The sequence below is a fragment of the Ammospiza caudacuta genome, chromosome 1, assembly GCF_027887145.1.
Source record: "Ammospiza caudacuta isolate bAmmCau1 chromosome 1, bAmmCau1.pri, whole genome shotgun sequence".
Lineage (NCBI taxonomy): Eukaryota > Metazoa > Chordata > Aves > Passeriformes > Passerellidae > Ammospiza > Ammospiza caudacuta.
Genome location: NC_080593.1, coordinates 13,865,432 through 13,882,920, shown reverse-complemented (window position 1 = coordinate 13,882,920; position 17,489 = coordinate 13,865,432). Strand labels below are relative to the sequence as shown.

At 39.3% G+C, this 17,489-nt stretch overlaps 1 protein-coding gene across 5 annotated transcripts in view; it reads left to right on the top strand.

Annotated features, from left to right (window-relative positions):
- CCNY (cyclin Y) overlaps positions 1–17,489 on the top strand; it is a 120,623-nt gene that overhangs the window by 94,519 nt on the left and 8,615 nt on the right. For all 5 annotated transcript variants that reach the window (XM_058824677.1, XM_058824715.1, XM_058824704.1 and 2 more), the window contains 4 exons: positions 2,440–2,497; positions 2,602–2,721; positions 13,406–13,572; positions 17,272–17,434. In XM_058824677.1, the coding sequence (XP_058680660.1) occupies positions 2,440–2,497; positions 2,602–2,721; positions 13,406–13,572; positions 17,272–17,434 (508 nt within the window). The remainder of the gene's footprint in view (positions 1–2,439; positions 2,498–2,601; positions 2,722–13,405; positions 13,573–17,271; positions 17,435–17,489) is intronic.

Sequence of the window (17,489 nt, the reverse complement as noted above, 5' to 3'; positions counted from 1 at the left end):
AAACTCTGGAATGAGGGATGTGAAACAACTGCTGACTCTTGGGTTCTCTCTGATTTGGGAATGGAGGGACCATGTGATAACAGCACTCAGTTGTGCTTGCTGCTGAAACAGCAAGAGCAAAATATATGTTCTGTTTCCTGCTGTTATAGGAGAAAAGGAAGTTGTTGACGTATGTGGGAGATTTTGGTTCATTAAGGGGGATGGGGAGTATGAAACCACTGTGACTCTTTGACTCAAGGTTCATTTTGATAGAAAATTAGTCAAGCATCTCCTTTTCCAGAGAATTAATTCATTTTAGACAGTATTTAGTTGGTCCTGTTCTCCTGCATAGGAGACTTAAACCAAAATTACTTCCTAATGTTTTAAACCCTCACCAATCTACATTTTTTTGAGAAGCTATGCATGAAATATCATATTTCTTCACATGTTTCTCACAATTCATTTGATTGTAGCGTTCCAGTTATCATTCCTCCCTTTCCCAGTGTCTCCTATCATGGTTATACTGATCGGTGTTCTTAATGTTTTGTTGTCTTGGCTACTCAACAAGTAATTAAAAAACTAAACTCATCTTGTTTTTGAAGGAATGCATAAGCATTGGTGAATTTGCTAAAGAAATAAAATAAACCCCAGCAAGCTGACCATAAAGAATGCTTGAGTAATCAGTAGATGGTCCATTTTTGAAAGAGTACAATGTAAGTTTTAGTGAAGACAAAAACCTCTCAAGTTTTTTAAATAGATTTTTGAGGGCAGTCAGGTGTGACTTCATAGCATACAGCAGCTACAACCTGAAGAAATAAAATAGGAAATTATTTGCATTGTGAAGTGCCATAGTTCACTGTAGCACACCACCTTTTCAGGGAGACTACTTCTGCATTAAGATACTGCTTTTTTAGGTAGGGTTAAAGAGTCTGGCCTAGACTCCTTGCTGGTAGGAATTTTCTAGTAATTACCCCAGTCACCCCAGTCCAGGTTTTGGGTTTATTTTTTATTTTGTTTATTGTTTTGTTGTTTGTTTGTTTTAATTTAGATCTTCTTTTTTTTTTTTATTAAAAATGTGTTTCTTTCCAGTGTTAGCCTCCATTTTAGTAGGAAGAAAAGTCACCTTCAGCTGTTGAGTTAATAAATGTATTTTGCAGACATGAGTCCACTGTAAAACTTGTGGTTTGCATGCTCTGAGAGACATGTGCTGCTAAGCAAAGATAGAAAATATATTCAGTGGTTTGTTTGTTAAGAACTATATGATCAGAGTACCAGGGATGCTAAAAATAAAGATGGGACTGTAATAAGTAGGTCACAGGGATGCACCTGTCCAGAAAGTGCCAGTTCTCGTACAGTTATACTTGGTTTTGTTTGTTAGTGTCCTTGCCAAAGTTACATACAGCAAAAATCTTATGTTGCATCCTGGATGTTAGGCTTGTGAAGTTGCATCAATGTGCTTGCTGCTGTTGATTTACAGGCATTTCAGAGAAACATCTTATGAAACCAGTGAATGAGAATATTATTCTGTCTGAATTTTTTTTGTATGTGCTTCTTTTGGCTTTCAGAAATCATTAGTACAATAGGGTTTTTTAGATAAATGAAAAGTGAACTATGTATGTATTAACTAAAAGATGACTGTAAAAATAACATTGCCTATTAGTGAGCTATTGTAAATGCAGGTCCACTGATGAGGGGAGAGAATGATGCATCTGACTCCATCTTATCAGAAGGCTAATGTATTAATTTATTATACTATATTATATTGAAGAATACTATACTAAAGAATACATAAAGGATACTTACTGAATGCTAAAAAGATGATAATGAAAACTTGTGACTCCTCTCTTTGTCCTGACGCAACTTGGCCTTGATTGGCCAGAGTCAAAACAACTCACACCAGAATCCAATGAAACAATCCCCAAACACATTCCACATGAGCACAACACAGGAGAAGCAAATGAGATAGGAATTGGTTTCTTTTTCTCTGAGGCCTCTCTTGCTGCCTTTCAGCTTCCCAGGAGAAAAACCCTGGGCAAAGGAATTTTTTCAGAGAATGTGAATGCCACAGTAAACGTTTACAGTGTTGGTAATGAAGAAGGAAGAGGAGTTGAGAGATTGCAGGGGTGGACATGAATAAGTTAAAAAAAGGAGAGTAAGCTGGCCTGATTTTATCTAGTTCGTAGTAGTGCTGTTTAAGCCTCGTAGTAAAGAGCACAACAGTTTTGTATCTTGGGCACTGAAAGCTGAGTGTTTTAGCATGTTTTGTAGTATGAATTTCATGTTACACGAGGAGCTTATGCCAAAGTAGGTCTAACCTCTATTTGAAAATCACATTTCATCAGTGTTTCTAAGCACCCCACAGCATGGGGAGTGTTGGAGTTTGGATGGTGCACTGTGTCTGTGAGGGTTGTGTGCTGTTGTGTTCAGATAATGACAGTGCTTTGGTTTTAATACTTTTAGGGACACAGATGGAAGAATGCTCTTAGATATTTTTGATGAAAACCTTCATCCCCTTTCGGTAAGTTCATCTGCCTCTCCTTCCCTTTCATGTGAACTGTCTTTTTTTTTTTCTGTCTGCTTCGTTTTGTTTCAGTCACCTATTTGGAAGTATTTCTTCCTTAGAAATCCGAAGTGCCACCAGACTACGACAAACATGACCCGGAGCAGAAACAGATTTACCGCTTTGTCCGGACGTTGTTCAGTGCTGCTCAACTGACTGCTGAATGTGCCATTGTCACCCTGGTGAGTGTCTGAAGGATGACATCAGCCAGCTGACAGACCCAGTTTTGTTCTCAAAAGCTGTGTTTGTATGATTTCATAGATCTGGGTGCTGCCAGGGAAATTTTTTCTCACTATGGAGACCGAGGAGATTTCTTGATGGGAAGAGATGCCACAGTTCATTTCATGGGTTGACTAAGTGAGGAAGAAGAGATTGGGTAACATGTGACACAAAACCTGGGGTCCTGCCTCACAAAATGAGTGTGTTCCAGGCCACCAAGGTGACTCATAGAAAATGTAGGTGGACAGGGTGGTCTGAATGTGAGAGAATGTTAAAAGCAGAAAGTCTTCAACTTCCAGGGGGTTTGCTGTGTCTCACTGCAGCTCCCAGGAGAGACTTGGGAACAGCTGTAGGTGATTTGATAGCACTAATAAGAATTGACTGGCACATGAAGTATTCAGTGAGTGACTGGGACATGTTGGCTCTCTTGCGCTTCCACTATTCTTGTTGTGGGATTGAACAATTGTACTCAAGTCTGAAGTTTAGCTGCTTTAAAATAGCACAACACAAAAGAAGGTTCAAATTTTCAGCTGGTATGGATCAGCATAGCAATGTGGATTAAAAGAGCTAAAGTGATCTCTACCAGCTGGGAGTTTCTTAATTTTCTTGAAATTTATATCCTGCCAATTCTGACAAGTCTCTTCAGCTTTCAGTCACAATTTTGGCCATGTTCTTCTCTTAGAGGTTTTAAAATAACAAAATGGTTTTTTACTACTACAACATGTGGTTTCATGACAGCTTAGTTGTGCATTTTAGATGGAGGAAGGAGAAATTGGAGAAGGTGAATTTTGAAGCCCAGGCCTACTCATTTCCTTTGTTAATCTATTTTCCTTGGCTTTGAAGATTAGTTGGCAGGCTTTTCTTCTTCAGACAGAATGAGTTGTACTAGCCAGTAAAGAACAGGAATGTGGGAGAAATGGGGCAAGAAACACCCCCCAGTGCTCTACCCTTCCATTTTGTACTCTACCTAGTTGCTTGACAGCCAATATTTGTTTTCTGAAATGACATTTTGCCTATTTTATATAATTGTACTAAGTGTTTGTCCTTCTTCCTTTTCTTCCTAATTGTTTTCTGCTGGAGACAAGATACGTTGTGTGAATCAGTATGTTCTTTTGTAATTTAATTAACCCACTGTCAAATACATTTTATTTGTCTGTTATTCAATCTTAAGTTATGTGATCAGTGTGTGCACTGTTTAGTAGAAGACAGGGGTCTTTTTTCCCCTTTTTTTAGTAGCATTACCTTTCTGTTACTGCAATGCATGAGAAGTGCTTTCCCACAAGTCTTATATAACTACTTCCTTGCCTCTTCTGGTTCTTGTGTGGTTTCCTTGCAAGTAACTCTTTTGAAGCATAAATTTTTTTAGTTCATTTGGTTATATTGCAGAAGCTGTTTCCATAGTTGTTAGTGCTTGAAAACTTAGGTGACTTGGGTTTTTTTTTACTCATTACCATGTGAACAGGAAAATGTATTACAGCCAAGTTCTTAGAGAAGCCATGCAGATGTTTATGGATGAATTTGGTGCAGCTGATCAGTGTTTACCATTCTGCTCTTCTTGCCTGTGTTGTCAGGATAATAACACATGCCTGACCCCCCTTTCCACAAACCTTCAGAGGTTATACATAGTGTTTTACAAGTGTGAATTCTACTGCTGCTGTTCTCAGTTTCCTCTGTACTTCTAGATCCCATTTCTTTATTCCTTTGTGTCATCGGGAGGGGCCCCAGACACAGATCGTGTTGTTTTTGAAATACTCATGCATGGAAACTAATCTGTGAAAAAGCAAGCAGCCCTTTCCCCCTTCCCACACTCCTGAAATCTTAATAATGTTGATCCTGCTGTTTATGAACCTTGCAAGTGCTTTCAGTTTTGATATCCTGTCTGGAGAAGGAGGGATCAGCATTCCCTGCTGTGTTTGCCATAGTCTGGCTGTCCGTCAGCAATCTGATAGCCCTGTCTGCCACTTGCTCCTCTTGGGAGCGCTGCCAGAAGGCAAGAAGTGTGGGGATCTGGGACATTTTGAACAAGATGCTACAGTTGTATCGTTCTTTCACTCGCCCTAATTATTTTTAAACAGTTCTAAGGACCCTTTTTTACTGCCCACATTATGAACGTGGTCTGACGTGCGTGGTTGTATGCACCCACTGTTTGTCTTGGTACGTGCATTAACCAGGTAAAAGCAGCAGTAACAATTAGTTCTACAGCAGGCTGTGTGCATGCAGGTGCTGAGTAAATGTGAAACTCCAGACTCTGAGATAAGCTATTCTGCTGCAAAAAGCCAGCATTGTGTGGCTTCAAGCACTTAATTAAAATATTTCAATTAAAGCCTCCGCTATTGCAGCAAAACCGATTTATAATTAAAGTAAAAAATTTAATTTTCACATGGCCTCCAGAGCTGCCAAGAGATTTCCCATACTGATAGGTAGAAAATTAAAACCTCAGGTTGAAACAATTAAATACTAATTCACATTATTTATTTATAAAATAGTACCATAAGAATAAAATTAGTTTTAAGAATTGTTTTGCTAATTTAAAGCTTGTGACTAGTGGTTCTAACCCCAGTGATCAGCATAACTGTGTTCTGTGACCTGACTTATTGAAAAAAGTCTCTCACCCCAGAGTATTCCCACCTTTGCTAAAACTGAGGAACGCCTGTCTCCTCTTTAGCATCTCCCTCAGTGCAGAGGTGGGAAGTTGTACTTGTGTTAATCTACTAATTGGATGGCAAATAAAAATGAGAACAGGAAAACAATACAGTGTTTGCATGTCAGGAGAATTAAATATTTATGCTTTGTTCTTTTGTTCTGTGAAAACAATCCTATGAACTAGACCTGAAGAGCAGAATGGTCCAAGTTTTCTGCTTTGCCTTGGCACGACTTTCTGAGTTTTTTGCAAACAGGCCAAATTTAAGGCACTTTTATTATACATCTGTGTCCCTAGTGGTTTCATTTTGCATTTGCAAGTGTGCTGGGTCTGCATGCTGTAGATAGATCAGATACAGTGATATGTAAATACATACAGTACACAGGCTGAATTATTCTGACAAGTTCAGAGGAGCATGCTTTTGGAATACCTTAAAGAGCTCATACTGTGACTGAGGGGATTTGATATTAGCAAACTTGAAATTTGAAGTATGTAGGAATAAATTCTCCTTATGAAAAATAGGGATTTAATTAATCCAGCCAGATGTTCCTGAGTTCTTACTGTATTCTTCAGTCACATTTTCAGCACTTAGGTCAAGAGACAATACTGCTGAACTGTATTGTAAAAATTATTGTATTTGCAGATAATTTTGATTTGTTTTCTGTGTATTTGGAGGAATGGTGAAAGTTTATTGGTTTCCTTTCACTGGGATGTTTTTACTTTTGATTGCTGATAAAATACTTTATTTAAAAAGTATTTCAATTGATGTAAAAAAGTCTGATACTTGTTTAAAAGGAAAGGAAAACACAAAAGGGTGTCCAGAGTCCATAGAGACACTTGATCTGCAGAGGTCCTTTTCTGCTGGAGTGTAACCTCCAACCTTTCCACAGCTGATGGAAGGTGCAGGTTTCCCTGAAGACCTTGGAGTGCCATCCAAAGCAGTGCTTGTTGCCTGGTGTGACTCTGAGGCAGCCTGAGTGTGGCTGGGTGAGAGCCAGGGCAGGCAGTGAACCTGGGCTCTGTGGTAGGAACCCCTGAGGAGAGCTGTGTGTATCCCCTGGTGCTGGTGTCCTCCTTTGTCCTGATCCTCAAGCGTTCCTGGGGAGGTGCCAAAGCCCATCACTTGGGCACGTCAGAAGAAGGTCTTCAAGGTGTAGAGAGAAGGTCCCTTGACCTGTGCTGTTGATCCTGAGCTCCCTAGAAGGAGGAGGAACCTGTGCTCTGGGTACTGTGGGACAAGAGATTCTGGCTCCTGGTTTTAGGCTATTCTTGTCTTTTCACTGCAGTCCAATGTCTGACACACGAGAGATTATCAGTTAATACTTACACATCTACTTAGTCAATTCTTGCCTTAGAGTTAGTTGCTGGGATATGCACTTAATGAAAAGAGAACAATAGAGGTGGGCACTGAGGGGGAATTCTCTTTAAATTGAAAGGGAAGAGGACATTCAAAGAGCCTGTATGTGCTGATGCCTCTTGGGCTTCTGTGTGGGCAAAGAATGAATGCTGATCCCAGTTTTAGACTGCAAAGCCAATGTTGCCTAACAGTTCAAGTGCATTTGACATGGATTATAGGTATTTGTCTTAAAAAGAGTAATTTTGGGGGCAAACCTGGAGATGTGTGACTTTTCTCTCGGTTCCATTTGTGCTTTCTATAAATATCTGTAATGGTGCTTTGAAGTTGTTCACCTTTTTTCATAGTTCTATGCTTTTGTTACTTCTTTTCACCATTTGTTCTCAGAAATAAAAATGGGATGAATTTGCAAGGACCACAATGAGATTATGTCCTTTTCCACCAAATGGGTGGCACCAAACCTTTGTGGAATATTTTAAATGCCCAGCTGGGCAATTGCAAACCACGGTTATTTCTGGAGAGTCGTGGTGAGGAACTGGCTGATGGCTTAGAACAGAGCATATGGCAGTTTAGTGATTGGATTAGAGCCTGATTTGGCTGTGTGAGACCCGCTACCAATTATAATCTTTTCCATAAAGATATCATTTCAGTTTCAAGGCATTGTGACACACTGAAGTTTTCTCATTAGAGAGAGATGACTCTGTATTTTTCCATAACATGTTGGGATGGAAATGTCTTTGTTAGCTACTCTGTGCTCCTGCAATTTACAGTGTGGGTTACCTGATGAGGAAAGGAATGAGGTGTTTGCAAATAAAGGTTAATTTGTAGATTCTCAATTATAGTAATTAAAATAGCAAAGCCATTGTCTCCTTTTTGTCCATGTCAATCAAGTGATAAATAACTTAAGCTCCTAGAGTTTTATTGGTAAAATAGAGGTGGAATTTTACATAAAGCCATATAAAAACCACATGGGAGAAGATCATGTTTTGCTCCTGCTGCTGCCTCAAAATTCAGAATTATTCTAGTCATGACAGTGACATTCCTTGGAGATTGCCCATTGCTGAGTGTGCTGAGACTCCCAGTCAACTTCCTTGGGGGCACCACACAATTCCTGACCTCTTACTGTGGCACCACAGGAAATTCTAGTACTGCATACAAATATAATTGCATAATAATTTCAGTTAGAAGGGACTTTTGGGGTTGTGTCTGGTTTGGCCTTTTCTTAAAGCACAACCAGGCTAATCAGGGCTTGACCAGTTGAGTTCTGACTTTCTCTGAAGATGAAAATTTCATAACTTCCACAGAAAACCTTCTCCATTGCTTTAGGGAAGCCTAAAAAAAGAACTGCTGTATTTTTAGTGTTTAGACTGCAACTCCAATGTGATAAGAGGTATCAGTGGAGTATTGGAAGATAATGTTGAACAGCTTCAAGATGAAGTTACAAAAAGAAGTGAAACTTGTATAGGAGCCCTGTTGTATTTTGAAAAATGAGTGGATTTTGTGATTGTGAAATACTGAAATGAAATTATTTCACATTTTAATATTAGATATATATCCTCCTGAAGAGGGGAAAAAAGGGAAAGACGTATTATCCAGTATTTTCACTTTTCTTTCTACTTGAATGTATTATATCATGTCCAAAGCATGCTAAAATATCCTCTGAGGTGGGAAACATGAGATGCTGTTTCACACTAATTAAAAATGAACTCTTCAATGCTATCTTTAGTTTTCAGTTTCTTCAATCGATTTGTGTTCTGTTGATTGGGATGTTGTGTAACCAACACTCTGCTATCCAGGATCATGGGGAGCCTGACATCTTAGATAACTGGGACAGCACAGGATACTGTGGATAGTTACCATTAAACACTTGGGGAGAGCAGGATGGATTCACCCACCTGCAGATAAACACCCTGGGGATTAGCTGAAGCTCAGCAGTGGCCCTGCTGGAGCAGCACTGCTGGGCCTTGGATGCTGTTGCTGATGCTGATAGTTTGTGCCATGTTACAGTTCTGTGTTTGGATAAAAAAGCCCCCCAGGACCAGTGGTTATAGTGGATGGCCTTGTGCCATTTAGCATGCCACTGCAAGTCCAGGGCCTGGGAGTCAAGATCAGAGACATCCAAACTAGGTCAGCATGGAGTTGTTTCAGGTCTGGCAGATTTAACAGCTGAAGATATGTGCTGAAACAAATCAGTTCTGTACTTCTGCTAGACCTGAAATGGCTTTGCAAGCCATTTAACTGCATTCCTGTGGTGCTACATCTAAGCTAATGAATCTCTCCAGAGTTCATTGAACTTCCAGCCAATTTGGGATTATCTATACACATGGAGTGGTAATTTTATTTAATTAGTATAAAGAAAGTCTCTTTCATTCAGATAAATGAATTTTTAACAGAGGCAAATCACCAAATTGGTTTCACTTATGATTAAATAATAATTTGCTAATACTCCAAGTATAAAGGTCAGTCATTGTGAAAGCCTGGTGTTAGTCTGTGGGAAGAGATAGAAAATAATGCAGTATTGTTCCTTTGAAATCTTAACTCTGTGCAGTGTGCATTCTGACTTGTGCTTAGTTATTAAAACATCTCCAATGAGGTGCAGCTGTTGTCCATCAAAGCTTGTTAGCCTGACACATGTGAAATCATGTGATTCATTCCCAAATGCAGAATGTAGGCTAATCATGATAGTACCAGACTCTGAGGTGTTGAATCTGTACATAAAAATGTATGGACAGACCAGGCCACTGGCATTTTCCCAAGCCGAATTGTATTTTCATTTCAGCTCGGATGTGAATTATGGTACAAATGAGCTTTCAATATTGTAGTGTTGTTGTTACTGAGTTCTGTTGGTTCTTTGCAAGCTGGAAAGAGTTCAGAAGTGTGAAACCACTGAAAGTTTTTGCTCATGTCACATTTGGTAACTTTAATCTGTATAAGTAGTCTTGTTATCATTCTGTAAAAAATATCTATACATACAGTCATAGAACTAAGTGGGCAATGAGAAATGTGATGAAGATGACTCTTGGATGCTATGAAAGTGCTTGAGCAGAACTAGGTGTTAAATTAATGCAGAATAAACTTGAGTCTTTTGAGAATTCAGCTTTTCAATGTTTAGTAGAGAAGTACTGAAAAGCTCTGCCTCAAAAGCTTACGTTCAGGATGAAGCAAATTTGGAAAAAAATAACAACGGTGCAACAGCTTCAATTTGTTTTAAGCTTTAGTTCCATTCTTGAGCATGGATACAGCTGTTAAAAGTTGGTGGAGGCAAATAATATTTTAACCTCTGGACACTAAAAGCTCTTTAGTTCTAGTTCCATAGAGGAACACCTGTCAAAATAATCAAAAAGACAGATAGTTCTTAGACTTATGCTTTAAAAAAGAAGGAGAAAGAAAAATAGCATTTTTTACGTTGTTTCTTTTGCATTTTTTGTTTTTTGCCATATAAACCAATTTTTTCCAGCATTCTGAGATGGAAATTGTAATATTCTTTTCTATTGTGACCTTTTAAAATTAAATTTTATTATATTGCTTCATAGCAACTAGTTGTAAAGTAGATGTTGAAAGTGTTTTGCTTTTGAAAATTAGGCCAGTGAAATTCATTACAAGAGAAAAGTCCACTGAACCACATAGTACACTCAAAATCCCAGTCTGTTTGATACAAAACCCATATTTAGGAAAATGACCCTTGTGTTTAAGACACTGTTTAATGTTTAGACATAAATGCATACAAATGGTATTTCCATATCTCACATTTACCATTCCAGGGCCAACATTTTCAGTGATTTTTTTTTTTTTTTAAATGAGGTGGAGCATGCCTCCCTGTGTGTGTGGGAACACTCACTGGCTTTTGCCAGCAGAAGCAGGTGGTGTTCTCCCACCAGCAATGCATTTGTTTGGGATGAGTAGTGTAGTGATTAACCACCCCACCAGCCTTCCTCTTCAAACAGGCTGGGAGCCACCTGGCCGTTCTCCAGAAGTCTCTCCTGATTCAGCACATCTTTGCAGCAGCCAGAAGCACCCCCTGCAGTAGTGAGAGCATGGCAGACTCTGCCTGTCCTGCTCTGATGTCCCATCGTGGGACATTGTGGGCTTGTACTGTGTCCCACTAGGCCATTGAAATGCTCTGAAATGAAACCAGCTCCATTTATCAGAAACAATTAATTTTGGGCACATTTACATTGGAAACTGCTCTATGTGTATTGCTGTTACGAGGTTGCTCTACATCAGCAGGGCAAGAGCTCAAGTATGTACCAGCCTGAATTTGCCAATCTGCAGTCAGTGGGTTCTCTCTGCGAGAGAGACACAGGGAGAGCTGGAAGAAAGACTGTCTATGTGGCTGGGTGAGCTTGATTAAAAGTTGAATACTTACACTAATGTCTCCCAAAGGTACACTGATGATGTCACAAATCCTGGATTACTGTGAGTTCGCACACTGACTGAGGACCTTATTAAACTTTAACAAGTGTTTGCTGCAAGTAGTCTTGTTCTTTTTCTGTCTTCTCTTACTTAAAACCCAAGACTGAGTAAAGGAGGCCACAGCAAGTGAACAAAATAAATGCTCATTTAAGGCATGTTCAAGAAAAGAGTTGAAAGCTACACTAAGTGCTTTTCTAATGGAGAGCTGTTTATCATCCTCAGTTTTAGTGCTGTATGATAAAGAGCTTTGTTCCAGCAAGCAGTGTATCTGGAGTCAAGCCCAAATTATCACCAGGGAAGCAAGAGTGATTTTTCACAGCCCTCAACATGCTATTGGAAGATGCATCAATATGGTAATGAAGTAGGTGTAGGAATAGTCTCATCAAACTCCTATTTAAATTTTAATTCTGATTTCTCAAGTATGTGCCGGTGGGAAAATAGTGGCAAGTTTATGCTGCCTTTTTACTGAGGTGTAATTTCATCTGCTGTGCAGATGGACCCTGACAGGCTTGAGAGGCTGGCCTGTGCAATACTCATGAAGTTCACCAAGGCCAGCTGAAAGGTCCTGCACGTGGGTCAGGGCAGTCCCAAGCACAAAATGCAGACTTGAGAGCAGCCCTGCCAAGGAGAACTTGGATGTGTTGGCTGGGGAGGGGCTGGATGTGTGCAGTGTGCTCTCATAACTCAGAAAGCCAAGCGTGTCCTGGGCTGCATCCAAAGCACTGTGGGCAGCAGGTGGAGGGAATCTGTCCTTCTGCTCTGTTCAGCCGAGTGCTGCATCCAGCTTTGGGCTCTCTGACATTAGAAGGGCATGGATCAGCTGGAGCAAGTCCAGAGGAGGGTGATGAAGCTGGTCAGAGGGCTGAAGCACATCTCCCATGACAGGCTGAGAGAGCTGGGGCTATTCAGCCTGAAGAAGAGAAGGCTCTGGGGATGCCTTGCAGCGGCCTTCCAGTACTTGAAGAAGGCTTACAGGAAAGCTGCAGAGGAACATTTTATGAGGGTTTTTAGTAATAGAACAAGGGCTATAAATGGCTTTAGCCTGAAGGAGGTTAGATTACATGTTAGGAAGAAATTCTTTACTATGAAAGACACTGAAACAGGTTGCCCAGAGAAATAGATACCCCATCCCTGGAAGTGTTCAAGGCCAGGCTGGATGAGACTCTGAGACCCTGTCTAGTGAAAGATGTTCCTGCCCATGACAGGAGAGTTGAAACTACATGGCTTTTGAAGGTCCTTCCAAGCCAAACCAATCTATGATTCTATGTCTTTCCTTGCAATATAATTCTTACCTGTTTACATTTTCTTCTCTAAGTGCCTTTGAATTTCAGCCCCCACAAAATCCTTACTTAATTGTTTTTATCTTTCTAAGCTATAAAGTTCTCTCTCTTTATAAGCTAGAGTTGTACATTAGAAAAGATAGATTTTTCTGATTTTTGTATGCTCTATCTACTATAAATATGGAATATTCATTCTAAATCTGCTAAAACTGGATGTGAAAAGTTGGGATTTAAAAGGTTTGCATTAACAGTAGAGAGTCAAATTCTGCATTGGTGTGAAGCAAGTTATCTGCTAATTTGAGTGGTATAATATTATAACTTCCATATGTTCTCTGCTTATGGAACTCCCAGTGCTAGTGTATTGCTTTAAAGAAGTTTTCTGCTTCGCAGGGATGACTCCAGGGAATGCTGTATTTTCATTATTTGAGGAGCAGTTTTGCTTGCAAAGTTGATAAATTGCCTTGTGTGATATAGAGTGTGAGGAGCTTGTTTACACAGGCTGTCTGGAAAAGACAGTGTTTTGCACCGAACCCCCTAGTAGTGCAGACATCAGGGAGAGCTATGTGCCATCTTCTTACTGAGCTTTGTGTTTCTGCAGTCTCAACATAACGGATTTTGTACATCAAAGTCTTTTCAGAATGATCTGCTAAGTAAAAAGTCAAACTTCCATCTTCACTAATGGGCTTGACACATAATTTGGAATTTTGTTCTTAAATAACAGTGATTTGCCTTCCTTAAGAAGGAAAATATTTTATAATATTTTTATTTTATTTTTAATAAATAAAATAAATATATAAATATAAAATATTTATATTTAATTATCTTACAATAAAATAATCTTCTTGAAAGCATTTTTGACAGCATACTGTTTCAGAATTGCTGGAATGTGAATAATTTTCTTTTTCATTTCTATTTAGTAGCAAAATAGATCAAGTCTTGATTTTGATGTGTTTCCACAGGTATATCTTGAAAGACTCTTAACTTATGCAGAGATAGATATCTGTCCAGCAAACTGGAAGCGAATAGTACTGGGGGCAATTCTACTGGCATCGAAAGTGTGGGACGACCAGGCAGTGTGGAACGTGGATTACTGCCAGATCCTGAAGGATATCACAGTGGAAGACATGTAAGTGAAGGTTGTTTATCTTTGTCAATGAATGCCAACATCTGTGTCTGTGAGGGGGGTGGGAAGTTCTTTCGTAAATTGTGTGAAATTTGTATATTTGTGTTGTATCTAAACATGGTGAATGCTGATAGATGGCATGAGGTCGGCTTGACAGCTGCTTACATGAAAGACATGAATTATTTTTGTTTTCTGGTTGAAGTGTATTTTACCACTGGATATTCAGGCACAATAATGAAAACAGATCTACGGAATATTTAAATGTATGATTTGATAAAATTCCCCACATCCAGTGAGCCTGCATATATTCACTTCAGCATCTTTTCCTGTCGTGCTACTTCTCCATGCACAGAATGGACATGTAAGGCAGGAAAGGAAGTTATCTTAATGACCTTTAGATGATCACCCAGTTATTTATTGCCATTATTTAACATGGATGCTTTTGGGTTTTGACATTTCTCCCCCGCCCCCCCCCCCCCCCCCCCCCCGGTGTTCTGCTCTACTAGTTTTCAAGATGTTAAAAATCCAAACAGAATGAGGTTTCCAAAATAAAAGAGAGATATAAGATGGACAAGACCCAAAATCAGGCCCTTCACATTTCTGTGTGCAATATTCCGTGCCAAAGAATTTGCTAATGTTTCCTTAACAGATTGAGTGGAATTTGAGTAATTTTACAAGGTACTTTTCCCCTTGATCCTTTTCTTATGCTTTTTGAGCATTCAGTAGCAGTGGGGGTCTCCCTCCATTCGCTTCTCCTGGGTGCTTTTAAAGTGTTGCTGAAGCTGGGACCTGAGCTCAAGTGCTGAACAGCTTGAAGCAGTCACAGGTTTGACTGTGCCATATGACAGTATTAATCAGGAATGGTTATAAAAGTGAGGTTTGAAATGGATAATTCTCAGTGCTTTTCTTGAAGGCGGTGTGAACGGAAACAAAAAAAGAAGTTATTGTTTCTGACAAACACATGTGATGGTGCTGCTGTTAGAAGCTGCACTTGAGCTGTGTAACACCCATACTCACATGGCAGACCTGTGCTCACATCAGCCCTTTTCTGCACTGCTTATTCCCTAAGCCAAACTGTGATGAGTCCTTGTCCCCAAGGATTTTTAGCTTCTTACCCTTTCCTTGTAAGATTTTAGGATTCTGACAAACTGGAAACCCTGAAGCCTCTGAGGAGCCTGCGTTTTCTCTGTGTACTTGGTGATCTTCATGGGCTTTGTGTTTAGGGCTCTGTGTGAATCCCCCAGCAAAGATTCTGGTGCTAATATTCCTGCTTTCAGTTTTCCAATTTTTGTTTTCATCCTATCTGCAATGGATTTTTTTGGTGGATTTTTTTTTTCCTTCTTATTTTTTAGTTAGCTGGGACAGTACAGTATGATGATTTTGAAGTCTCTGGCTCTAAGCAAGACAGGGCCTTTCATTGTATTACTAAGGCAGAAGATCTAGGTCAAAATCTTCAATTTGTGTGAATCACTCAGCATAAGTGTATCTTGCAAAACATCAGACAGACCTTTCAGGGTTTTATAAATTAGTATCAGTGCAGTGAACTGTGCCTAAAAGTGAGTGGAGAACTTGGGAGTACTGAAGTGCACTGGGTCCCTGTAGTCTTGTATGTGGCATTACATTGAATTTCTGACGAGTGGCCCAGGAAAGCACATACTTAAAGCAGTCTGAAGGAGATGTATGGGGTAAGAAGGGTATGGTGGTTAGTTAAATTATATAAGTTCAGTAAGAAATATTTGTGTAGTTTTGTCCTTTCTGATCTGTAGCTAGTCTACTGATCCAACTTTGAGATCCTGGAGATGGGAATAATAAGAAACTAAGGTATTTGAGGGTACCCTTCAAATGGGGTACAGCCAATGTCTTCTGCTAGTAAACTAGGCTTTATATTATCAATTAATATAACTTTAGGCTTATCTTGCAGAATGTACAACCTTGGCAGTATAAAAGCACATGTAAGGGTAGTATTTTGTTTCTCTTTATGGACATTTTTTACTTGGATTTTTAAGTTGGAATCTTCAACAATGTGAATTTAAGCCAAAGACTTCATATATCCAGCTTTCAGTTATTAATTGGTGTTTATCATTAAATAAACAGAATTTTGACACAGAGAGTGAGGATAAGGAAGGACAATGCTTATGATGTAAGAATTATAAAAGGGTAAAGAGTGAGAAGGAGAAAAAAAATTCAGTGTTAAAAAACTACTGCACCAGTACTTTTTATCTTCAGATCCTTCCTCTTCTACTGCCAACCGTGCAACTTCTCGTTCATATTTCTTGCGCATTTGTACAGCAGTCAAAATGTGCAAAATTGAAGACAATTCCCACTGGTAGCACAGCAGTGCAGTCTCTGGGCTCTTTAGGAAACATTGATGGCTTTCACCACCCATTTATTTTTTTTTATTTCTCATATCTTGAAATCATTGTTTTGAATGTATCATATATCCCTGCTTAAGTATTAAGTAGGATATCCAAACAATTTATGGAAATATCCAGTCTTTCATTTTGTCAGTTGGCTTATTTCTCAATGTACTTTTTAATGTATTGGTGTAGGTAATAATGTTTTTGTATACCAAAGTTTTACAGGGTAGGAGCCCAAACAGGAGCTTAGTTCCTATCAGATATTTTGACAAATATTTTCCTTTAGATGCTGGAAAACATGTGATCACCACTGTGAATTTTGGTTGCCACGTCTAAGGGAAAAATTGCTTTATTCTGTTCATAAAGAGAGTATGATGAAAAATTCAGGTTTCCCATGACTAATTCTAAATGATTGATTATGAGGAGCTGCAGGGAGTAAATATGTTCTTCAGTAATTTATGTGTTAGAGTAATTTGCAGCGTTTATGAGAGGAGCCTGACAAATTTAGGACAAATTTGTGTGTGTGTTGTTGTGGCATAGCTGTGTGTGCAGACCCACCTAGTGGAGGTAAAGCAGAAACTACGAGAAATTTTTTTCCCTGCTAGGTTTTCTTTCCAAAATCGTGTTAGCTAAACTGATAAAGGTGCCCTTTCACCAGCAAAACTTTGTGTCTGGATTTGATTGGCATTGCAGTGGCAGCTGCAAGGTGCAGCATTGTTGAAAGCGAAGGGAGATGACCCATCTTGTTGTTGATCAACATTGACTCCGATTTATTGATTAAATCAGCCACTTTATATTACAGTGTTAATTAACTTCATGCATATTGCAAAATTCGAGCTCACGATAGGTTACAGAGAAAACTCTAACCCCTCCTTTTGTTTTACAATACCTGTGGTTTGTTTATTGAAAACAGGACCAGCGTTCTCACTGTGATATGAAAAGTTCTCAAAACCTTCATATCTGTTCCCAGAGCAGCCAAAGACTGTTATGAGAAGACTGTCTGAGAATCCTGCTGTTTATAGAAAAGGTGTCTGAGAACCTAGTTATTTACAAAATCAAGCCTGGGAACTGCTGCTTTACAGCTGCCTTTTACTTTCCCATCAGCTGTATACTTTCATGGCCTCTTTCTTTAAGCCATGCTTGAACCAGGCTCTCCACACAGCATCTCTCATATTCCTCATTGGTGTGATAGAACTTGGAAGAGGAGGTCAAACCTTAGGCTGGGATAATGGCGGATAGCAAGAATAAAAAATGAACTTGGTTTGTACCATTTTCAATTTAAAGTAAAATTACATTCAGAATGCACAGTCTGAAATATGCTTCCATGTTTATCTTCTTTCCACAGGAATGAGCTGGAACGCCAGTTTCTTGAGCTGTTACAGTTCAATATTAATGTTCCCTCCAGTGTTTATGCCAAGTATTATTTTGATTTGCGTTCCCTGGCAGAAGCGAATAACCTGAGTTTTCCCTTGGAGCCCCTCAGCAGGGACAGGGCATATAAACTTGAGGTAAGGCTTTTTAGATTGCTCAGTGTTAAATGTATAGGGGGAGTGGGAATTTCTG